This window comes from Neodiprion pinetum, chromosome 1, assembly GCF_021155775.2.
Source record: "Neodiprion pinetum isolate iyNeoPine1 chromosome 1, iyNeoPine1.2, whole genome shotgun sequence".
NCBI classification, from domain to species: domain Eukaryota; kingdom Metazoa; phylum Arthropoda; class Insecta; order Hymenoptera; family Diprionidae; genus Neodiprion; species Neodiprion pinetum.
The window spans coordinates 27,488,000-27,513,362 of NC_060232.1; the positions used below are offsets into that span (position 1 = coordinate 27,488,000).

Below are 25,363 nucleotides of genomic sequence, written 5' to 3' on the forward strand. Positions count from 1 at the left end.
GACACCTAATAAGAGACGCTAAAACGAGGTGAAATATACATTTCTCTAACCAATTATCCGATCGTAACTATAACGTAAAGCATCGGGCTGTCCAAAGTACCGCATTTATCAATCGGACATCTTGCAAAATGACTGCGAAAGTTAATCGTCAACCTTTTACGACTTCTCTGCGTAATCTCCCGAGGGAATTTTAAGGGTTGGTCAACGAATAGTAGGTCGTATATAATCCGTTCGTCTGGTAGTGATGTAACAAGCGGTGGATGCAAGTTCGGGACAAACATCGCGAGATTAATTTATACCCGTGTTTTTGTACCGGTGTGGCACGATTCGAGTGTTCAACTTTATGAGCCAGTGTGAAAGCGCCTCCATGCAACCGTTAACGGCTATTAAACGAATGTACATACATGTCGGGCATTTCTGCATTTGCAACGCAACACGTACTATGTTACACCTGGAAGTTGCAACGTATGCGATTCCGATTTAACGAAAATTCGGGCAACAAGAACGGAATTGATACTAAATTTAGAAGTTTACTAGAATATTGAATTAAACAGGCTCGAGTTTTCATATTTCTATTTACTTTAGCAAATCACAGTGAAATTATATTGACGGTCCGTGCAGGACGCAATTTATTTACCAAACAGTAATAGAATATATCTTGGAAAAGGTTGTTCTTAACTGGTACAGTCCGAACGAATTATCTACAGAGAAAAATCGAACACTGTTCTCGTACTCAGATTATATTCCTCGGTATTATAACACAGATTTTTTAAATAATTCATACCAAGTATTAGGAATGTTCAGGTATATACGTGCGCATCTGAACAAGAAATAAAAATCCAGTGATACGAATTTATAGTCAGTAAAACGAAGTGAAAGAAAACCTCAATTTTTATTCATAAAAGTTTGTTGTATTTTTTTTTTTTTCATTTCTCTCTTATGTATATTCACAAAGGACAATTACATCTGGCTTATAGGTATATTTTTTTCTAAACATATTCATATCATTAATAATTATTAATAGTAATTACTTATTTATTACTTACGTTTTACTTGCTACTGTACCCTAAGCATCCTATAAGATTTCACTTTTCAAGCACAGTTGCGCGCTTGTGTACATTGTTTTTCTTTTTCTTTTCGTCACGCAGAAACATTTTCATTCGTTTTTTTTTTTTCTTAGTCAATTAATTTATATCTTATCAATTTTACGATGTTAATAATTTAATTTACTTCAAAAATGAGTCTTTTTGTCAATTGCTTAAATTTTTTCGTCTCACGTTCATAATAATTATACTATTTTTTTTAGGTCAATAATATAGTAAACCAAACGTTTTATAAATATATTAAAAAAACTTACTTTATATTTTACGTTCCTTTATTCGTTAAATATATATTAGATTTTCATTCGCTTAATATGTATAAATAAATACTCGTAAATACATCTAAGTCAACGAATCATGCATTTGAGAATGGGAGACGGCAATAATAATATAACCACGATAGTACAAAAATGTTAAAGTAAATAGCAAAAAAAAAACGTTAATGAAAAAAAAAACAAAAAAAAACAAATTGTCACCACGATACCACCGGCAATCAAGATCTAATCCCTGAAATTTATGAATAATCGCATGTACGTGTGTGTATAGTATATTATAAAAAATGTATATTTCGTCTTTTGCCACCATCGTCTAATTTCATTTGATTCCGACGGATATAAACCAGAAAATTTATTCATATAGTTTCGACGTTATGTACCTCGATGTATACAACAATAATGAATAAATCTTGAATGTGTGATATTCAAGCGGATCTCGGGATTAGTTGATCATTGCATCAGATAGTAAAGCACAAAGTTTGAGAATTTTTAGAAAAAATCGTATGGTTAATTCCTCGCTGCAAAATGCTTCCCTCGACTTGCCGCGGCAATGATGTTTAATTTTTTTGATGTCTTAATTTGCATTATTATTCATTTTTTGTCCAATGAAATTGTTCTTACGTTTTTGTCCAAAAATATATGTACACATATGTAAATAGAAACTATGCCTAATACTATATATATATATATTTATATATGCATGTATATATGGGTATATTATATACGCCCTGAAGGGATATCTGCAAGGTATTTTTGTCAGACTTAAAAATCGCAGGATCAGATCGCAAGGATACGTTATGGACCGCCATTCAAACATCCTGCAATTTTCGAATCTCAGCTGGCAAAGTGTAACCGTGATACGGATCTGATACATTACTATTTTTTCTTCTTTTAATCACAAACTCTGTTATTGTAAACTAACAGCTATATTATTTCCTGTTATGAATTCTGTTTTTTTTTTTTTTTTTTTATTTGCATTTTCTTTTTTTAAATTTATTTATTTTATTTGCATATAAGGCGGACATGTTTTACGTTTGTTTCACGAGACATACACATCAAATTTTCTCTTACACTTACATACGTTTGCTAAAAACTACATGGGTTTTCAATACCTTTTATCAATTATTAATATTATTTATCATTACCGATCTTTTAAAGTTTTTTTTTTTCGTGATTTTTTCGTCAATTTTTTCGTACAAAACAAAATGGCATCTTTTTGGCATTGGAAGGAAAAATACATTTTTCAACTTTGCTTTCTCGTTCGATTTTATTCAATCATATTTTTTATTTTCTTTTAATTACTTTTAATAATAGTATTACTTTAAAAATGATTTCATTCTTACATATCTTTAGCTTTGATAGTGTTACTTTATATTGTTCTTATTACAAGTATTTACTTTCTAATTATTAGTTTTAACTCTATTTTGGCATCGTCGCATTTATTTCTCGATTTGTTTCTCTTTCATTTTTGTATGTTTTTTTTTTTATCTTTCTTTACAAAAATTGTTCAATAACTCTCTGCGATTTCGGAGCTGGGATGCGCACTCCCTCTTCTTTGTTTTATTTACATGTAAACTGGTTTAAAAACGTTTCATGATACGCACGTGGAATTTGAAAACCAAAATCAATGTGGTAGAAAATTTGTTCAATTAGAAACATTTCATCATCGATACCACACGAAAATGTCAGAAAGTTTGATCGCAAGACTGACGTATGACGTTAAATCTATAAGCCGATAAAAAGATGACCAAAATATTTTTCGAAAAATGTCAGTAATCTTACGCCACGACGATCCAAAGGCAATTTAAATTTCAAATTAAATTTTTTTTTCTTAAACGAATGTAATACCACGATGGCACAATATATTCGATATAATTTTAAAGCCGTGTTTCATCATTCGAGAAACTGAAAAGAGGAGAAATTATTCGTAAATTGTATTTGTGCCTCCCTGTGATACTTATACACATACAATACCCGTGAAACCAAAATTCTGGAGATGTAAAATTCAACGCGGAGAGTAAAAGTTGGAGAAAAAAAAAATAGTCTCTGTTATCATATAACATATATTTCGTTTTTCAAACTAGTAATATTAATTGACTAAATCGGAATAAAACGAACAAAACAAAAAATTCGAGTATTTTGTTGTGAATATTTCTGTCCGTCCTCATATGTTCCGCAAAAATTAATCAACTTACCTTACAGAAAAATTTGGAATAGATTGTACCAAACTCTGACGCTATAAGATGGTAGACATAATTTCCGTTGGTTCATACACATGCGCAAGAGTCGAATGCTTAAAAATGACGAGATCACCAAGCCAAAGTAACAACAGTGGAATACATGTTACACACTCTAGCATCAGTGTTTCGTAATAAAATATGTAATATGTATACATATAGTTAGCTAAACATAGTAGTACAATAACACTTTGTCAAACTTAATCAATAAATAATTAAATTACATTGTATTACTAATTATTATTGTGACAATAATGAATGATAATATATTAGTGATTCTTATAATACTCGAGGGCGGTTCCGATTTCCGGGTTCGCGTACACCGCGTGTCGAGAAGTGAATTCGATAAAAGAAAAAAGAAAAAACATCCTAACTTTATACTCAATCAGTACTTATCTGATATAATATTATTAATTAATAGTCAGAATAATTGATAATTATAATGATAGTACAATAGTATATAATTGTTGTAAAATGTCGATCTAGAAATCATTTAAAATCATACTAAATTTTCCTAAAAGTCAAAACAATAGGTATATAATAAAATAATAAATAAATAGTTGGAATTTAGCTAAGCAATGGTAAATACATATTTTGCTCGCTGGAAAAAATTCATTGAATAATACAGGTCTGAAATCAAATGCGACCTATTAAATTAGAGTATATACAAATTTCAAATAATATATAAATTAGATTTAGTTTTAAAAAATTGTAATTATTTTTTCATGTAATTTGAGATACGATCAATTTCGTCATATTATGAGCTTCTTCAATGTAGATTTGAGTCATTTATTAAGAGTGTGGCTGACTCGAAAATGTTTTCCTTTCAACACTTCTTGTACGCATGATACGTCACGTAAGCAACATTTAGTACGTTATAAATATTTGGAAGCAATAAAAAATAAAATACGTTCCAAACTGGTCAACACTTGCGTTGCCGCATCAAGACTTGCAGCAGGAATCGTTTTACAACACTCAATAGTATGTAGTACGATTTAATAGGTACTTTTTAATTTTTTTCTTTTTGTCTTTCAAAGATATTGTTTTCTTTTTTTTTTTTCTTAATATCACTCATGATTGTTAGAAAAAATGCTTTGTACTCAGTCGCCTCTTAGCGAGCGGTTAGTATTTTTTTTTTTTTGCCTTTTTACCGTCGTTTTTAAATTATTTTCATATATTTTTTGTATACTTCATATGTTATAACCATACTTCATATACTCATTATATGTATGTTTAGTGCAGAGTGCGTACTAATAAATACGAAATAACAAGCACAATGTACAAACGCTAAAAAATAAAACATTTACCGTAATTAATAAACTTGAGATCATTTTCTTGTGTTGTTTTGTTTTTCTTGTTTACTTTTTTCTTCACTATCCTTCTTTCGAAAATGTGATTGTGCAGTATCTATACAAATTATCGTCAGCATAATTAAAAATGATTGATTGATTAATATTGATTAATGTTCAATGACAATGGTGATAAAAACTATTAATAATAATTATAATAACAACAATAATAATAATGTTGTACATGCGTGCGAAAATGCGTAATACAATATAGCATGTGACCTGGCTATAGACTAGCTAATAATAATAATAATAATAATGATGATGATGATGATGATGATGATGATGATGATGATGATGATGATGATGATGATGATGATAACCATGACAATCGTAATACAATAAAAAATAATATCATGCTAATAACACGAGTTGTTAATCATGCGACGTATATTACTATTATTGATGTACAACTGACAGCATATTAGCCAATGCAGTATGAGCTTCAGACCTCTTCTCTTTGTCATATTTTTTTCATTTTTGTTTTAGAAAATACCCATTGAGAACTATGTATATGAAACGCTATGATTTCCAAATCTCAACCGCGTTTCAATTCTGTCTTATGATCTTATTGTCGATGTTTTTTTGAGCTGTACGGAACTCCTGTCTGGTAACAAAAAGGTCCCAACTCGTCTTATGACTAAATCGAATCATGATATGCGCATGGTACTTGAACAATACGATATCTCCGCTGCATAATCATCTCGTAGTTCTTACCACGACGAAAGTTAGGAGCTAGGCTCAAGTAGGTATCACGCTTGTGACCTGCGTGATTTATTCTTCAGCTGCTTCATACAGTTTTATCAAGTTTACTCTTTCAACATTCGAGTCTGTGTAAGGATTTGCGGTACGTTTAAAAAAAAAATACATTTTTTTCAAACACTTTACCGCTACTCAAAGGGTCGTGTACGTAATACAATAATGTGAGATTCTCAAGCATACAACGCATACGAAGGACTGGAGTTTAACATTGCCCTACGACTATGACTTTGCTCGTATATCGAGTAAAGGACGTGAAATAGAAAAATGGCAGTGCTATTTCCGAATGCCTATTTTTTATATTTTTTTTTTTTTATTTTGTTTGAAAGTATCATCTCTAAAACTTCGTAACTTTAAAAAGATATTTTTGTATCTCAATCACCCTGTAGACTCTTTTATAAAAATTTCACACAATACCTCAGATCCTTGTTGTTGTTGTTACTGCACAGTAATCTCTTTCTCCTCCTCTCTATCATTCTCTTTCTGACACATCGTCAGCGGTATTCGTGTCTGTCCTGTTACTTGTTTTCACCTCCGAACGCACGATCCAAGCTTTTGAAACAACCATTAACAGTTACTTGAACTCTACTTTGTTTGATCATTTACTCATCCAATCGCTCCACCCTCTTGATATGGCCCGGTTATCATACACGGATGCATCGGAAACAACGTCGTCCACGTCATGGTAGTGTACGTCGGTGACCTCATCATGAACTGAGAGCTTGGAACACTGGGAATATAAGGTAAAGGTGGAAGTTTCTCGCTGCTCGCTGAGCTAGGACTTGTCGGTGTCGTTGGTGTTGACTGGGTTGTCGTAGCAGTTACGCCGAGTTTTCTCAGTCGCATTTTCTCTTCCCATTCATCCCACCCGTGCCTTGGTCTGTTGAGATTACGATGTTGATAAAATACAAGGCTGATTCTAGTTGGATTAATTCTGTTCGGTTTTTTGAGCGCCGTTGTCGCGTGCATTTCATGCTTAGCACACTCAAATAGAACGCTTCCGTGTCCAAGTGCTATAGCAACGCCACCCATCTGAGGGTCTTTGAAACATTCGTCATTGTCCGAAAAATCAGTCACCTCACCGAGAGGTTCTGCTTTCGGAGGCGGCTCTGGTACCACAGGAAAATAAGACGGAGGACCATAAATATCCCATCGCGGTGTCTCCCACCTTGCCCATCCCGGATTCATTCCTTGGTAGGGGTTCATCCCTTGATAAGGATATTGCGGGGAGTGGAAGCACGGCTCTCGTTTTGGCTGTTGGTAAAATTGATGGGGGTATTCTGGCGTCTGATGATATGGTTGGTGGTAGTTATAGCCATCCCAGGTGTTAGGGTATGGCTTGTCGAATACAGGATAAGTAGGGTAGCCGTACTGAGAAAAGGGGTGATGTCCAAGGCCGGATATAGCATGGAAATCTTGAATCTGCTTCATCTCTTCGGCCCAAGCTAAGCAGCTCGAGTTTGTATTGGGACCCTCTTGTCTGGCGTCGTGAAAACCTTCTCGCAATTTATCTTCTGGCCAATCGCTTCGCTGCTTCTCGTGATTTGGGACGTTGCTATTATTCGGAACATTATTGTAGTTACTGCTATTATCGGTGTACGGATTACTCTTGGTTGGTTCCTGCGGCTTCAGGAATGTCTTAGCAAATGAGTTCTGGAAGGTGTTTGCCTCCTGCAAATTTTGATTCGGCGCCGTTCTCGAAGGTGGTCTACCTTTGGGTACGCGGAACGGTGAAGGTTCCTGTACCTGCATTTCCCAAGACGGTGTTTTTAGATTTTCGTTATGCACCGCTCGTTCTTGCCACAATTGCGAGTTCTTCTGCTGTTCCATGTGCGATTCGTTATGATGATGCGGTGTCTGGTGCTCAGGTGGTTTAACTGTATTTGATCCCCAGTTGTTAAGAGTATTCCAATTATTGTTACTACTGATATTACCACAGGAAGCATTGTGATCTGGAGATGCAGGAACAAAGGGGCTAGCAGCTGTTCGTGTCAGATCTGATTGTCTGTGTAATCCACTCTTTGCGTAAGATTTTTTTGACACTGAGGATGACCCCATGGTATTCTGAGGGTGATGACCTTCAGATGATGGTATATTGAGCAAAGGACTATGCGGCGTGAATTCAGGATTCTGCATACCTGGATAACTGCTCCTTGAATTCGACATAGGCTTGTGACCACTCGTGTCTATGCAGGTTGTAGACATACCAGCAGAAGTCCCCGAAAATAAATCCTGAGGGTTGACAGGATTCAAGTTGGGGTTTCTATAACCCATGGTTCTGGAAGACGGCGGTGTTTGTTGTGAGGCAAAATTGTGCTGTAATCTATTTGCAAACGCTTGGTTACGATCGATCTGTTGTTCCGGTGATGGTAACTTAGATGCTTGCTGATTTTCCATGCTGCAACTTTGATACCTTTGCTGGTGCACATTATTTTGCATCCTTGGTGATGTTAACTTCAACTGACAATTACCCTCTATGTAATTCTGCTGCAAATTTTTTGAATATGCAAGGCTAGGTGATTGACTACCGTGCGCGGCTTCAAGAGATGATAAAGGCGCCGCCTGATATCCTACTCTAGGTGACATATTTCTTTGCACCACATCAGGATACGGTGAAGAGTGGTGAGAGCCAGCCCGCGGCGATGCGGTCGTTTGCCTGTTGTCCAAACTCGAATTTTGATAATTCCTTAGGGTTGGGGAGCCAAAATTGTGATTCCCCTCGCCTGGAGTTGCGCTGCAAGGATAACCAGAACTTCTTGGAGATCCCATTTTCTCTTCTTGTCGTGTTGATGGATACCCTCTAGGAGACATGGAGTACGAAGCTTCACCGGAAGTATTCGGGTATGAACTTCTAGGTGAAACAGGATGATGTCCTCTTGGTGAAAGGGAATAGCTTCCTCTTGGCGACTCTACCGTTGAATTCGGAAAATTTCTGGATCCTGGTCTCATGTCTTCCTGGGCAAATGCGCTCCTCGGTCTAGTGTCATCTAAACTTGTGCTATCCGGGTCAACTTTAACGTCTCGTTCTAGTCCACTGAAAGGATAATCGCCCCACGGGTTGAGCCAGTTGTTTTTCCGTTGGTCAAGCCAACCGCTTCTCGCCCATTGTTGATCTCCTTGGTAGCCCCATCCCTGGTACATTGAGACTGGACTATCTAACACTGTTGAAGACACTTGAGAACTTTGCAGCTGAGCATCCATCCCTTCAAGCATCGTTGCCATTTCTAAGGAAAGCGATGAATCTCTGACGGCTGTTCGATGGGCCTCCTGGTGTCCTGTAGGTCTCGTTGGTTCAATTGTTTTTTCAGTAGCGTTTTTCCCCGTGTCTTTCTTGTTACTAGCTGCGTCTGGTTCGTCTTCTTTTCGCTTTTTCCCATGACGTCTACAAGGCTGGAGGGGTACAGACCGAACTCTTACCTCACAGGGATACCTGCAATCCAGAGAAACATATATTATCAACATATAAAGTCTAGGTATTTCACGCTTTGTCAAAGTTTCGATGATATTCCTGGCGAAAATAATTTCTACGTTAAACTACGAAAAATTGCCGGTCGTAGAAAATAGTAGAAAATCGTAGAAAATAGTGGCAAATCGTCAAAAAACGTAAAAGTTTGAAGATAATCGTGAAAAAGCGCTGTATTTTTCGTAGAAACGTACAAATTTCTACAAAAAATTATGAAAATCCCACCATTATCTACGAAAAATTATTGCAATTGCATTTTGGAAATATATTTATTTTTTTTTTTTATCGTCGAATTTTGTAGGAAACTACGAGGATTAAAGCAAAACTATGAATATCCACGACTTTTTATGAAAGATGATTTCATTTTTGCATAGTGCATAATGCAAACATTAAAAAAATTTCCTGCGTTGAATTTTGTAGAAAAGTGAAAATTTCTACGAACAATTATGAAACTAAAATTTTCCATGAGAACTAATTACAATTTCGGACCTAAACCCTCCGCTAGATATCGCATCTCTCTCACAAGGAAAGCTTGTTGCAAAAAACTTAAGTACCGCGCAAAATTTGGATCTAAATCCGAAGACTGATCGTCACATCATCTGAGTATGATTTAGACGGATTTAGAGAATGTGTCGTATATTTTTGGACTCGGAAGTGATGGAATAATTGATCAATAAAATAAGGAAATGTTGTAAACTTTCCTGCACGGCAAAAGATGAATTGTAACTAGTTGAAAATTAGCAAAACTTATTTAACCGGTGATACGTCGATCAAAATCCATTGATTAGTACAGGTTGAGCCTATTTGATCAAAGCGCGATTCTCAATAGGCTACGTAAATTTCAAAAAATTCAATGTCGTCGTTGGATAAATGAACAGGCAGGCATGTTGTATATCAAGCAACTTAAAGTGTTCAAAGATAAATCTTGAAATTGCAATAATTAATCTCATACTAACTTGCTCAGGACTTCGATTGCTCCTGACCGAACTTTTTCCTCTTGACCTTCTTTTGAGCCGTACTCGTCTGATTCGTCCATGATATATAGTGGAAGGACATGAAGCTGTTCATCATCTGGTTTAGTCAGCAATCGATGCTTTGTTAAACTCACGACCTCAGAATCAATACAATATATCATATTATTTCACGACTGTCGATTAATTACATCATTTCGTACGAAAACAATCTGAATTAGTAGAAATCTGATCAAAACTTCACTCACCACAGTGCAACCATTGTTCATATTGTGTAAATCTCTATGCGAATGTGCACAAAAGTCAATGCAGGCTGTGACCCCGGAAAATGGTCGTCCCGGTTTAAATCCCAGTCGACATTCGCTTGCTTCGCGTTCGAACTGCGTTTGATTGTTGAAAGCTTCCGGAGCAAGACTTAGATAAAGAGGAGACAACAGAGTTGCCAAAACGTGCATTCGCTCCTCTACCTCTTGCTCCTATGACATAAAATAACGTATGTTAATTGCTTGGTCACGATTAATTATACGTTCTTTCGAAGATGAAGCTTTACTGAGTTTAGTAAATCTTACCTCAGTTCGCACAGAGAGACGAAACTTTCGGACGGTTTTACTTCTGGCATATTTGCATCCGTTGTAGTACATTGACCATGAACAACCAAACGAGAAACTGGCTCCGCACGTGTCTGGGTCCAGACCCTGACAGGCACAAGTCCTTGGTTCGTTAGTTCCACACCTTCTGGTTGTAGGAAGACCAAAACGGTTCAGTTTGTGGCTCAAAAGCGAATAGATCCTGTCAGCCTCGTGTGTCGGTACACCCTCCCATGCAACCATAGCAACAACAATCCAGGCTGTTGCGCACTTGTGGCCTTGGCGATGTTTTACTACAGTCAAGATCTTCTCGTCAGGACCAGAACGGCGGATTATCTGTAAAATTAGTTTATCTATAAAACGTGAATGTGTGAAAGATTTATTTTCAAACTTGATCTTTGCATAATTTTTTGAGGCATACCCATTTGGCCATTGGGCATCCTTGTGTTGTTTTGCCCTCTTTCCCAGTGTAGATGACTTTCTCGAATCTTAAAGCAATTCCCTTCAGTCCAGTTCTTCTTTCAAGGTCATTTCGAAGATCAGAAAGATTCGCTGCAGCACCAAGATGCGTGTAGTACGAACCGGGTTCGGGTGGACCTTTTGGTTGAACTGTATTTTATTTACAACACACCGACTCTCATAAAAGAAGTAATTAAAATCTCCGGCCCTGGCGTTAGAATTTGATTTGACAAAAACGCTAAGCTCGTTTTCATGTGTGTGAGGATTTATCCATCACCATTGGTTAAATTATCGCATATGTACGATGATGTTTTCTCAATGTGTGTATCATGACTCATAGTTAGTGTGTTCTCTCAATGTTAGTGTTGTGCTGAATACACATTTTCAACTCACATTTGTCAGCTGGAAAGCAGTTGCAGTCCGGCACTTCGGTCCTAACATTATTCTTGAGCTTATCCAAATGGTCCTGTAACTTAGGTGTCGACGGTGCTCTAGGACTGTTGGGTCCTTCACTTTTCACCTCCTGTGCCCCGTTTGCTTTTGGCGGTGGCTCTGCCAAAATTTCATCGCGGGTCTGCAATCCTTGGCAACAACCTTCTCGCAAATGTTCGGGCGTCGGTTGTTCGGTACCACCTCTTCTACAGCACCACGAGCCAATTTCCGATGACACCATTGCTGGTCCCCCGTCACCCCTGAACTTATAATTAATTTCCGACATTTCGGATTTTTGATCAGGCTCAGTCTTCACTATCGCATCGAGACTTGGCGTTATATCATTTTCCATCGTTGAACACTCCACTGTGCTTTCTAAAGGCGAACAACTGTGTGGCACAACTTCCTGCTTAATGACTTGCTCCGAGTTGTACTTGACCTCGTCATCAATATTTTCTGTCCGGAAGGTTGGCGAAGCTTCTAGACTTTCCACCTCGAATGTCTGTTCTTCTTGAGTAGCGCTAGAATCTTTGTCAAAAGCAGGTTCAATGTCATTTTTATCGTTTTTGGGATCTTCTTGTTTTTTGAAAGTCTCATCTTGGTTTTCTTCTTTTGGAAATATATCATCGGTATTCTGACCAATACACAGTCGCTGTTGAAACGACTTATCATCAATATTCTCATCATCTGGAACCTTTGGAGTCTTTGGTTCGGTCCAGGATGAATGTCGTTCCTCAACTGGCACTGGTTTTTCCGACTCATCTTTATCAACGCTTGCGTATTTCATGAAATTTTCAATAGCAGCTATTCCCGTTTCCGGCAACAACGTGCTATTACTCACATTACTTCCTCCTCCTCCAGTCCACTCCCATAAGCCACCACCGTCGGGCAAACTATTGGCCCGAGGGTGGTGGCTATGCAATAAAAAATTACCGGTCATAGATTCATTAGTTTGTGCCATAGACATCATGGCTGCTTGGTTCAAATATTCTCCTGATCGTTTTTCCTGTAACTTTTCAGCACTTTCATTTGGTTCTCTAAGTCTATCATCCGTTGGAAAATCAGTATTAGGGTTATTACTTCCGTTAGAATGTTGGCCGATCTGATGATGCAAATGATGCTGTTGCTGTTGCTGTTGCTGCTCTTGATGATTTATCTGATGCTGCTGCATTTGCTGTTGCTGCTGCTGCTGCTGCTGCTGCTGCTGCTGTTGCTGCTGCTGCTGCTGTTGCATCTGTTGTTGCTGTTTATTCAGAATCATAGTTTTCAATCGACTGTTTAAATTAACTCTATTAGATTGTGAAAACATATTGTCTTGTGGCTCTTGGTTTTCCGGAAAACCATTTTGCTTATTACTTTCTGGTCCCTGCTGCCACAAAATTCTTTCTCCAGAATTTTGAATATCCTGTTTCGTCGTTTGTTGTCCCCAAGTACCTTGATTCTCTGCCGTTGAATTTGGCGACCAATTCATTTGGGTTTCCATCTTATTATCTTGCGACGCTTGACTCTGCCACGAACCCGTCTGATGCCCGGGAGTTCTCCTTGGACTAGGTTGAGAATCTGGCCATGGTTGTTGCGGCTGCTGACTACCATCGCTCTTCAAACTACTTGGTGACCAGTTCGGTTGACTAGTTGGTGTATCCGGCCACGACATTTGATTGGATGGAGTCAATCTTGGATTTTGTTCAATTTTCGATTGTTGCCACTGTTGTTGCTGTTGCTGCTGTTGTTGCTGTTGCATCTGCTGCCCAGACGGCGTTAATCTTGGATTCTGTTGACCAGGCTGCTGATTCTGATTCTCAGGACTACTTTGCTGCCAGTTATGTTGAGCAGTCGGTGTGATTCGGGAATTTTGCTGCTGTGTTTGATGATCGGACACCTTTGGAGAGTGCTGGGGCCAACCCTGCTGACTTTGCTGCTGAGTGGACGGCGTCAACCTTGGATTTTTGTTGTCTCTGTGCTTAGGACTTTGTTGTGGCCAATTCCCCTGCGCCTGTTGCTGATTATCGGTACCTTCCGACCAAGATTGGGGAGTCTGCGGCTCCTTAATACTGCTATTTTCCCAGCTCATATGACTTGCTGGCCTTGGAAGCTCTTGCTGATTTTGTAGACTCTGCTGTTGCTGTTGCTGATTTTGTATTTGCTGCTGTTGTCGTTGATTTTGTAGAGCTTGTTGCTCACTCTGCTGTTTCAAACTATTTTGCAGTCTTTGTTGTTGGTTCTGAAGCTCTTGTTGTTGCGTTTGTAACTGTTGTTGCTGTTGCTGGCTTTGTTGTTGCTGTAGGCTATTGTCAGACCACGTCATACTATTAACGTTACCAATTTTTGCATTCGAATTAGTGTCTGACCATATATGACGTTGATTAGCATCGGACACAGTCTGCTGCTGCATTTGCTGTTGCTGTTGCTGTTGTTGTTGTTGCTGTTGCTGTTGCTGTTGTTGCTGTTGTTGCTGTTGTTGTTGTTGCTGTTGCTGTTGTTGTTGTTGCTGTTGCTGTTGTTGTTGTTGTTGCTGCTGCGTGACCTGAGTCTGCCATTGATTTTGCGCTTGTTGTTGACCCATTTCTACGTAGCCTGGATATCCGTTAGAGCTGTGTAAACTCTGCGGGCCCTGTTGAAGTAGATACCCAGGCATCTCGTTTCCCGACACGCTGCCGGCGGCGATCGCGGCAAAGCCTTTTACTTGCGTGTCCGACGACGGCTGTTGTTGCTGCTGTTGTAACTGCTGACTTTGCTGATTCGGTTGGGTATCCATGTGAACCGAGCTACTACGACTTGTTGGAGTTGTCGATGGCGGTGGAGCCATTGTCACGTCCTGAAAGGAAACGTGACACTCGTTAATTAGATCCTGTACATCCATTAATCACCACAATTACCAGTTAAACGTTCACTTATTACGATCTAACCAGGCACACGTGCGAATGCGGTAAAAGTTGATTTTTACGAATACCATTCGTTCCGTATTTTTTTTTTTTTTTTCTTGTTTCTTGTGTCGCACAAAATAATTTATTTCTAATGAAGTAGTTATTTTGATCAAAAATATAACGTTAGTATCATAAACATTAATGAAAAAACAAGATGTCTTTAAATCATAGTCATTGATACAAATACAAGATAAGACATCACGCAAAATGGGTTTAAAACTTCTCGTTACTGGCACAGAATAAGATTAGACTAAAAAATTCAAGCAACATTGTTTCTACATTGCTTTTCCAGCGGTTATTCCCAAAATAACTCGTAACTGGAAATAATAAATAACATTTTTCAGACAACCAAAGTGAATTGGGATCTCGAATAGACGGTAGTTTATCTCAAACGATGTCGGGTACAAAATTTTGATACACTGAATCGTCTGGAGGTATGCAAACTTATGATTATAGTAATGGCTATTTATAAAAATCCTCGGACAACAGAGAGAAGGAACGTATTTCACTTGATCTGCGCCTTTTTCTGCCAGTTTAACTTTACTTCTAGGCATCTTAGTTTCTAAATCTAACATTGTCCTTCAATATATATGAGGTGTGTATACATAGATAATTCGTAAGCACGGAATGACAGCTAATAAATGATTCCCTAATGCGATAATTAATGAATGAATCAATTTACCTAGAATTTCACATTCTGGCTCACCTGCTGTTGGTATCCATTAACGTATTCCTGTCTTTCGTAACCGACTGGTTGACCCGGCGTTGATGCCGGGTCCATAAACTGACCGTTAAGAGGTCTTTGAACAGTAGTGGCTGCCGATTGGGCCACAACTGGTGCCAGAGGCGACGGTTGACCGGTAATAGCGTATTGTCCGGTTGTGCCTGCCCGTTGAAACGCCGACTGATCAGCGGTAATGAACGCCTGTTGCTGATAGGCAACTGAAACCAAATAAAGATCTACTATTAGTAGCGCAATCTAATGAATATTTTTACACCATGATGATTGGATCCAGGAAAAAACGAGATCTACGAAAATTTTTAAAGAAATCTTTATAACTCACCAGGTTGTGGATGGTACGGAGTTGCAGCGCTGTACTGAGTGTGATATCTCAGTTCTTCGAGCTGGTTGGGCGCTGGTATTTGTTGGATGAATTGCTGAGGAGGCCAGGCGGCTGGCGCAGCCTCCACCGTCACTGCACCAACTGGACCAACTCCTTGGTGCCATACTGTGTTTCCGAATCCAGCTGCAGGTCGGAAACCCGCACCAGTGTCTCCGTAGAATCCGGGCATCACCCCAGACGACTGTAACAAGCGAATGGAAAAATCGTTGATATACGCGTAGAATGTCATCAAGTTTGCGGTACATAAGCGTCAAAAATCAGCAAATGCCAATAAAATGAAATCACGGAGAGGCAAGTGGATAGACAGAGTAACGTTCGTAAAGAATAAATAAAGCGGAAGATGTGTGTTCTCGTTGCTCGTTATGAGGCGAATCTAGGGGCTGGATAGCCTCATCGGACAGATCATAACCAAAGGATTAAAAATAGTAGAGGAAATAAAGCACTAAAAACGGCCCAACTGTCGATTTTTTGAGCAGTAAGACGGATTTTAATGCGGTTTTTTGCATTCGATTCGTAAGAGCGCCTACAAACTTTGTGAACTAAATTGATTAAATAATTTTTTGAAAATGCATTATGGCATTAATAATATGCATTTTGCAAGTGCACTTCCAAGAGACACTAAATAAAAAATTTGCTACTCGGGGGTTTTTGGGGTTGCTGAACACGAATATCGCCACGGCAACCGTCTCCGAGGTACCTGGTGCCCAGGGTGGACAGTATCAACGTCTTCTCCTAGAGTTTTGGCGAAAATTGTGATCGAATTTGTCGAAACTCGTTGCTTGGGGGTTTTTGGGGTCACTGAATACGAATATCGATACGGCAACCGTCTCCGAGGTACGTGGTGCCCAGGGTGAACGTTTCAACGTCTTTTTCTGGAATTATCTTGAGTATTATCATTTTTACCTCAATTAAAGTATATTGTTCTTAATTCAATCACAAATTCGATCACAATTTTCGCCAAAACTCTAGGAGAAGACGTTGATACTGTCCACCCTGGGCACCAGGTACCTCGGAGACGGTTGCCGTATCGATATTCGTATTCAGTGACCCCAAAAACCCCCAAGCAACGAGTTTCGACAAATTCGATCACAATTTTCGCCAAAACTCTAACATAAGAGAAGACGTTGATACTGTCCACCCTGGGCACCAGGTACCTCGGAGACGGTTGCCGTGGTGATATTCGTGTTCAGCGACCCCAAAAACCCCCGAGTAGCAAATTTTTTATCTAGTGTCTCTTGGAAGTGCACTTGCAAAATGCATATTATTAATGCCATAATGCATTTTCAAAAAATTAATTCATCAATTTAGTTCACAAAGTTTGTAGGCACTCTTACGAAGCGAATGCAAAAAACCGCATTAAAATCCGTCTTACTGCTCAAAAAATCGACAGTCCATTGCTTTATTTCCTCGACTAAAACTTGTACATCGATTGATCGTGAACAATATTTAGTGGACACAATACCAATAAGTAAGTATATAAAATAACGCCGCGCCGAAAGAATTGCATTGTCTCCACATAATGCGGTCCTATAACGAGCAGCGTTATAACGGTATACCCACGGTTCTACCGCCAGAGAAGGAAATCTATTTGAGGCTGGATGAGAGAATGGCGTGTGTAGATGAAACCGATGCGCAGGAGGACAGAGGCTCTGAACAAGGGCTCTGTCTCTCTTATTCACGCATCTCTTTTTCGGGCGCTTCGATATTTCGAAGCGTTGAGCGAGGAGAGAAACTTCTATAAGGTGGGTATAGCACACGGTATATATCGGGGTAAGAGCATGAAGTCATCAGGCCGATTTCATCTCCTTAAAATGTCGTCTGGGTTGTAGTTAATGTCCCGGACGGAGGAAAACCTGTGTGTGAAAAGCATCGTGAAAATTTATGGCTTATATCGTCTGCCGGGTCTGTGTAACCTAAACTCCGAAAACTATAGCGCCATGAAACTGCTGCGCAACGGAGCACGGTAATAGATCCCAGCTATCACGATCCCTCTGGTGAATCCAATATATGACAGGGTCGGGGTGTCTGAGATCAATGGTGCGTCACATTCATGACCGTTTTCAAATTATCTACAAGAAAATACTATTTTCCACGGAACAGATTCGCTCTTTCGCAATTACTGATTGTCGTAAAACAGTGAGTGAGTGTTTTCGCAAATTGTATACGCATGCCTTCAACTGCAGGCAGAGTTGTCAAAAGGAAGTCATAAATTTCGAGAATTGTGCCAGTTTCCCGGTTTGCCAGATTCTCTCGACAGCCCCAACACCCCGCGTGATAAATTGTAGGAACTCCTGAAGAATGCCTGACGGAATTTATCGTGCAAATTGAAAATAGCCTAACCCTGCGCCCGGTACTGTGGGCTGAATGACGAATTGCTGATGATGCATTATATATCGCAATCGTTCATTTTTTCCCTGAGATAAAACCGGCAACCTCGCAGTTTAACCCGCTACTATAAAACTTGGTGCAAAAGGAAAACAACGGCAAGGTAGACGTTACAAGCGTCTGGATCGACTGGCTGACTGGTTTCAGTTGCTGCTGCTGTTGCCGCTACAGCATGAAAGAGCCAAGGAGTGCTGCAGTAGCTTGTGACAGCCTTGGCGATGACGCTGAAACTTCTGTCTTCCGATAAGCCAAAACTATGTCAACTTGAATCCTGGGGTTGGACCCCTCGGAACGATGATCTTCCACATTTTTTAATTCTGCAATAGAAGATTCGCCTAGTCACCCGAGTAACGAGTTTGGTACATTAATATCGACGGGTTACTGGACCCTGGGATGGTATTGACCGAACTAGTTTGGTAACGGCGAAACGCATCATGACTTCGCGAAGTCATCACCAGGAGATAACGGTGGTTTTCGTATCGGTGACTCAATCTTTTGTCGACTTCAGGGACTGTGACCCCACCGGATATTGCCTTCATTACAGTTCAGAATACATTTTCTTTGGATATCAAAAACACATCTAAGCGTAATAACCGAACGTCGGGTAAAGAATACTATTTTAAATCTGCCCTTGTGGACCTGAGCTTCATTTTACAAAAACAAAATCTGATGTACAGTTAAAACTAACGTTCCGACGATCACTCAGAGTGCTGCAGACATCGGGGAAAAAGTGAGGTCGGTAACGATGACCCGCACTATTTATTTACAAACTTGAATTCGATCGCCTATATACAAAATTTTACAGCAGAGCATGACAATGAAACATTTATAAAGGAAATTTTTTACCCGAATTTTAGCCTTTCGGGCAACACAATTTTCGGCAAGTGTTATTTCAAGTCTTGTATAATTCATAACTGATTGTGAGCAGAATTACCAATCATTGCAAACATCAGTTCTCCAGAAATTTATCACCAATATGATTGTTCAACAGCCGTAAAAATTGCTACGGTCGATAAAATTGACGGTTACCGGGGTTTATTACGGTCAATATTTCCATTTCTACTTTTTGCTGATGCCGATAGTTGCGATTTTCATTATAAAATTGATATTTCTTTGAAATTGAAACCAAGCATTGCCAATTTACTTCTGCAATTGATTATACAGATGCTGTGGATTTTAGGATACCTGTTTGGACAGTAAAAAATGTACTGCAACGTTATTTCACAGATATTTGTACTGTTCGTCATGTAAACTTTTATTCCGAGCGAATGAAAAAAAATCCACTTGTCCACAGAACGAAACTATTTGCTAGTCAGCACGGCAAATGATATTTGTGAAATTTACGTATGTTTTTCAAATTATACTGCTACATTGATTTACTGCCGTATCGAGCCCTTTAACAAACCGAATCTGAAAATTGCGATATTTTCATCAATCACACTTTTATTTCGTTTTTTTTAACAATAGGCGATCTGTTTTTCTACATCTATAAGACGCTTCTTCTCGTTTACTACATACTATCCTGTACAGGTGAACAATGTGATTGAATTTTCATGATAAACGTTAATTTAGCAAATTTCTCCCATAAAACAAATCGATATTCTGTTTCAGTGCGGTTGAAAATGACTTGGATAGTATCTAGATACACATGTAGTGGTATTGGCATTGTTTAACATCACACTGATATAGCACGCGACCGTAACACCATATATCATGTGAAATAATTGAACGCCATAAAAGAGCAAGTATCTAATTATAGCAACTTTATACCAAGTGAAATAAGAATTACTCGTATTTCTAGGGTCAATCGAGACTTAAGCTTCCTGTGAAATTGTTATAGAGTCCGTAACGATTCGGAAATTTAATCCTATTTAGTACCTAAACATCTGCCTGGTCCTGGATTATTAGGCAATTCGAACTAGTAAGTAATACGATACAATTGGTAGAAATTATACCTTTCAAACTGCTCGCGTAGAAAAGGATCGAAATTCTTGGAATAATTACGGATTCAAATCCAAGATTGTTGCATTAATTTTTGCAGTGGTTCAAAGCCCCCCGTTGTAAAGCATCGCATCAATAATTAATCATCCGGTTGAAAGTGCTCGTCAAGAATCTTCATACTGGAAAGGTTCAAAGGACAACTAAGGCTTCAGCACGTGAAGCACTCCGAGCCGTATCCAGTAATTTGAAGTACCTTGGAAAACCCGATGAAGGGGGGAAATTTTGCGGGTGAAAAATTCGGAAGCGAATAATCAGAGAATGAATTTCGTTTACTGACCCGTTCTCTCTTGGACTCGCATCTAGATTTTCCTCCCGCATGTGCGATTTCAGTATTATATGTAAATATTCGAACGAAAGAGAGCGAGAGATCAAGAAGCGGCGGTCTGCGTGGGCGAAAATACCTCCATCGATTTCAGTCAGGTATGTATGTAGACCCCGCACTCCGTACCGACACTACGTACAGCATTGGGTGAAAAATAAATTGCAAAACTGAAAGACAAGGATGCAGAAAAAGAGCTGAAAGAGAAGCACGGCCATGGCGTTTCCATGGTTATGCAGGCGAGAACCGCCGCGTAGGAGGGAGAAGGAAGAGTTAACAACGTTGAAAGAGAGGAACGGGGATGGACGTAGACAGACCGAGGAGAATGCGCGATGGCCGCTGCGCCTCGCAATTTAATCAGTCTCTTGAAAATGGCAATCAGCCGTCGCCGTTCGGCTAGGATAGGAGAGCAAGCTTTGTGCGCCGGGCTTGCACCGGCTGCACCGAGCTTTTCAACGGCTCACGATAGGTACATGAAAATCCAGGTCACAAAATTCCCAGTCTAGAATATATATGACAACGCGGATGTATTTCAAGTGAAAAAGAGGCACAACGGTGAAAGAAATGACAAGCGGTTGTGTATTTTTGACAGTAGCTGTACCCGTAGCTGACAATGAGTCAAGAACCAACCAGCCATTGTTTAACCGTCTCACCTTTGAGCCGGCTGCATAAATACATCAGCGATTAGAAGTGCCCTTTGAGCACAAGAAGTGCCTCTGCACGTCGAGAGTGCCCGTTAAGGGACAAGACGCATCGTATAACTTGCTGCCGAGGGAATGATTCATCGAGTATGCCGCAGGGGCCCCGAGGTTTCAGTTTGAGCAAAATAAACGGCTGATTAGCAAGTTTGTCTGTGACGTGCCATAGACTACATCCATATCGTTAGTTACATGGATATATCGTTGAAATAGTACAAACGCATCGCGTCCTTCTTTTTCCGTCAACTTTTCATCGCCATTCTCTCTTTCCCTCTCTCTTGCTCACGCTCTTTGACACTATATTATAAGCCGACCGGTTAACCTTCGTGCTCTTCGACGCAAGGAAGAAGCATTCGAGGCATACAAGGCTGGCTATCCGCCCACGTCGATAGCCCGTTATTGCCGGGGTATGGAAGTAGAAAATAAATTGTTCAATTTCGATGAACCGTCTTGAGGTGACGACCAAGAAAACGACAAAACGAAACTAGAACATCGCGCAGCCTACGATTGCACTTTCCACGTTATTCGCTCAATACAAGTGGCTGGAAAGAAAGGTAGCAAGAAATGAAACTGTTGGTCATGTTGCGGTGCGCCAAAAGGACGACCCTTTGGTGGAGTAAGAAGTTGCTCGCAAGCGAAGCCGCCGAGGAAAATGTCTCGTCTTCGTCAATTCCAGCTAGAACCTGTAGCGAAGTGTGCCGAAGCAGAGAACACAAACATATCCTCAAAGTGGCCACGGGGTCGAGACTGCGGTGAAGGCCGATAGCATCGAAGACGGGCGTCGAGCCAAGCCGTTGATTCCACTCCCACCCGCGACGCGCAAAGGAAGAAGAACGGCGGGTGTCGGAGGATGAGGCGGAGGAGGAGGAAGAGAAAGAGGAAGAGGAAGTGGCAGAGGGGAGGCAGTCTCGGGAATATCCTTCCTTCCGCAAGAGAGCAAGCAACGTGACCTAGGCCAACTCAAGCCGCCGAAGCCGGGACCCAAGCACAACCCTTGGGGATGGGATGATGCTCGCCCTCAACCGAAGGTGAAGAGCACCGTGCCGGACCTGCTCGAGGAACTACCGGAGCTCTGGTGTTTGAATCGAACCCGACACAGCCATTTTTCGACGTATCCAGTATCGGCATTTGGTTGATTTCACACTAGATAGTGTAACAGACTGGTGGAATTGCCTTTTGTGCAGTACAGCTTTGTACAATTAAAACTTTTGAACACTCAATGCAAATTTGCTTGGCAAATATTGACGATTTGATTTTCTAGAAAACAGTCGGAACTTTACCCATGGGCCAAAACTTGTTACAACCAATGCTTCATGCTCGCAAGAAATCCGGAATCTATGTAAACACCGAGTGAGGTAAAGTTCGGCCAACTCCGGGAGAAGCTCCCACTTATGTTATTCAAGTAGAAATTTGCGATTCAGACTACTCTATATCATTTGAAGGTTACTTTTCGTTTGGCAAAATGGATATGATTACGTCCGCTCGCTGAGGAACTTTGAAGTAAATATATAGGAGGTCAGGAATACTGACTTTTTCCCATTTTTCTTTCAACGATAAATCTCAGATAACGATGTAACGCCAGTTCCAATACATCGATATACCTACTGCACGTATAGCACCAACTTGATTCCGTTGACAATTGTAATGTAACTCAGTATTATTCCGTCTAACAGCAATATGTCGCTAAGACTTGCACCAATGAACGACTGTTCACGGTGTACAACTTCATAAAAATTTTTGGGGAGTTATTTCGCGAATGAATTTCAATGAGTAATGTTAAAACTTTAGTCAAGTTGTGGCCTGCAATTGGACACTTTAAATCCAGTTTGGGCGACAGACCGTAAACCAGATACCCGACGGTCGATCCACATATCGGAACCGAAGATGCCGTGTCGCGGTCAAGTGGTCACGTAGCGTGGGGTAAATTTATCGGTAAGTTGGTCACCGCAATCAACGACGCATCGATACGATGATTCGATTAATTTTCCATCCCGTAGCTTCTCTAACTTAATTGCCGGACACCAAATTCTGCATTTACGGTAGGATTACCACCAGCCAAAAACAACGTTATACGAAAACAGACTGCGTTAACCACGACGTAATGATTTGAATTTTCTATAACTGAACACTTGCAAGATTTCTAGATATTCATTAAGCATAAGCCACCATAAGTGTAAGAGGTACAATTTCTGAACTAGCTTTGTACCGTGAAAATGCTTTCCACTTTTTAAACTAAATATCCGACGAGTGGGATCAATGTCGACAGTCATTTCATCAGCATCCAGAGTGCTGTAATCACAGTCAGGAATCATCGGAAATGAAACTTAGTTGAAAATGGTTTTTGCGAATACAGTCGATATTTGGCTACTTTTAGGGCACTATCAAGTTTCACAATTGGTCTGATAGTTTACTTTACATACAGAGACAGAAAAGAAACGTGAGACTACAGATCACTAGAATAACGCCGCGCCGTGACGCTCAGTAACTTACATATGAACACCATGACAGAGTACTTGTCAAAACTCGAATCCAAAACGGTCAAATTTGAACGGCAAGTGATGGTGTTTCAATATAACGAAATGGAAAATGAAGGGGTCAATCGTAATGCATGAGAAGTTTACTCGGTGTGAGCCTCACTCGACGTATATGTAAGTTTAGTCGACAATGTGTGGTCTGACCGCTTAAATCGATACCAACGCTCCTCCCCGTTCGGGTCTTCCGGTATACCCGGCGAAATGTATTAAATGCACGATTCGCCACAAATGCATGGCGGTGAAATAGGCTGTCAGTATAAACGTGTTATGTGGTAAATGTGGGCACATACATACGGTATTACACGTCCGTAGATATTACGTCGGAAATTGAAGTTTGCGGTGTTTGATTGAGGAAATCGGTTTCGGAAATCGGACAGCCTCGATCCTCGTGCAGCCCCATACGCGGTTACGTTATGTCACGAGGAGGAAATTCTCTTCAAACGTAGAGTAAACTCAACGTCGGAAAAACGTTTCTTTTCTGCAGCGTGCAAACGGAGACAGAGTACACTTGAACACGAATCCCACCCCAAGGCGTCTAACCCCAACTGTCGCAATTCGCGACCAGATAAAAGAGGCAACCAGTTGCCAGACGAGGGTTCTGATCCTCGAGCGGTGGGACTCTCGACGTTGGCCTAGATCGCGGTGTCTAACTCTCTCGGAGTGAATTTACGACCGTCTTGAAAACACCCCAGCGGGGCTAGACGGGGGCGCTGCCGACCCTCGCGGGGCTCGACCTTCGTGTCATCGCACCCTCCTGATCTCCGGTAGGACCATTTTACACCCCCCGAGCCATCCGGTAAACGCTTTGAGCTCTTAACCCTGACCAGACTCGCATTGAACGAGGTCATCGGGGACCGAGAAGGCTGCCACACCGCGATTCGGAATTCGGCCAACGTCTTCCTCGGCGAGATGGCCAACCCTCGACGTAACAATAGGACAAAAGAAACAACCGAGTTTGGTTACGCTCAGAGGTTTAACGGAGGACCATCTCTCGGCGAAGAAAACTAGGAAGGGGCCGCAGACTGGTAGCAGACGGTGGCAGCGACGGCGTCGGCCACCGCCGCGGCCGCGGGGGCGGTGACCGCCCGCCAACGAGAATCAATACCCGCAGGAACAGGAACCGCCGACGTACGTGAAGCGGGATGGGAAGAGCTGAAAGAGGGGCGAGCCAGAGCCAAAGAGAGACGGAAGATCGGCGCCGCGCTAAGCCGAGTTGAAAGAGGCTGCTGCCACTGCTACAGCGGGGGAGGTGATGATGGATATTATTCTGCTCGGTAGCAAGATTGGGATTTAAAAGAAAGATTTTTCGTGATTCGGGGAAGAGGTCTTTTCACCGTAATACAAAGTCTGAAGAAGTCGTGGGTAGTTCACGAAATAAAGTTATACTGAGAATTGAAATTTCGTATAGTAACAGATGCTAGGGGTTGCTTACTTGAGAAATCATTGACTCATTACATTCGAAATCACTCATCCCATTTCCAAGCAAGCGAGCATTTATCCAACGTCTATGTATTATAGATACGTTCTCGGAGTCATCTCCTGTTATAAGTGAAAAAAATTTAAGCGTTCACGAAAATGTTTGTGAGAGAATAAAAAAAATGATTCTAATTTCTTTAATAATCTATGTTATTGATTGAGTACGCACGTATCCCTACTCGTAAATTGATTATTGTTTATCTGTAATAATTAATCAATCTCCATTTCTTGACAGTCTAGAGGTCAATTATTTCTGAAATTTAGAAACCA

The 25,363-nt window shown here is 40.3% G+C and overlaps 1 protein-coding gene across 7 annotated transcripts in view; it reads right to left on the reverse strand.

Moving 5' to 3' along the window:
• Positions 1 to 1,102: 1,102 nt before the first annotated feature.
• Positions 1,103 to 25,363, reverse strand: part of Tet (tet methylcytosine dioxygenase-like) — a 95,457-nt gene continuing 71,196 nt past the window's right edge. For 3 of the 7 annotated variants that reach the window (XM_046609227.2, XM_046609273.2, XM_046609263.2), the window contains 8 exons: positions 15,621 to 15,861; positions 15,263 to 15,516; positions 11,594 to 14,447; positions 11,163 to 11,350; positions 10,724 to 11,077; positions 10,403 to 10,630; positions 10,140 to 10,294; positions 1,103 to 9,150 (listed from right to left, as the gene is read on the reverse strand). In XM_046609227.2, the coding sequence (XP_046465183.1) occupies positions 6,327 to 9,150; positions 10,140 to 10,294; positions 10,403 to 10,630; positions 10,724 to 11,077; positions 11,163 to 11,350; positions 11,594 to 14,447; positions 15,263 to 15,516; positions 15,621 to 15,861 (7,098 nt within the window). In that variant the 3' untranslated portion in view covers positions 1,103 to 6,326. The remainder of the gene's footprint in view (positions 9,151 to 10,139; positions 10,295 to 10,402; positions 10,631 to 10,723; positions 11,078 to 11,162; positions 11,351 to 11,593; positions 14,448 to 15,262; positions 15,517 to 15,620; positions 15,862 to 25,363) is intronic. The other 4 variants (XR_006881310.2, XM_046609280.2, XM_046609252.2 and 1 more) reach the window with 4 other exon arrangements.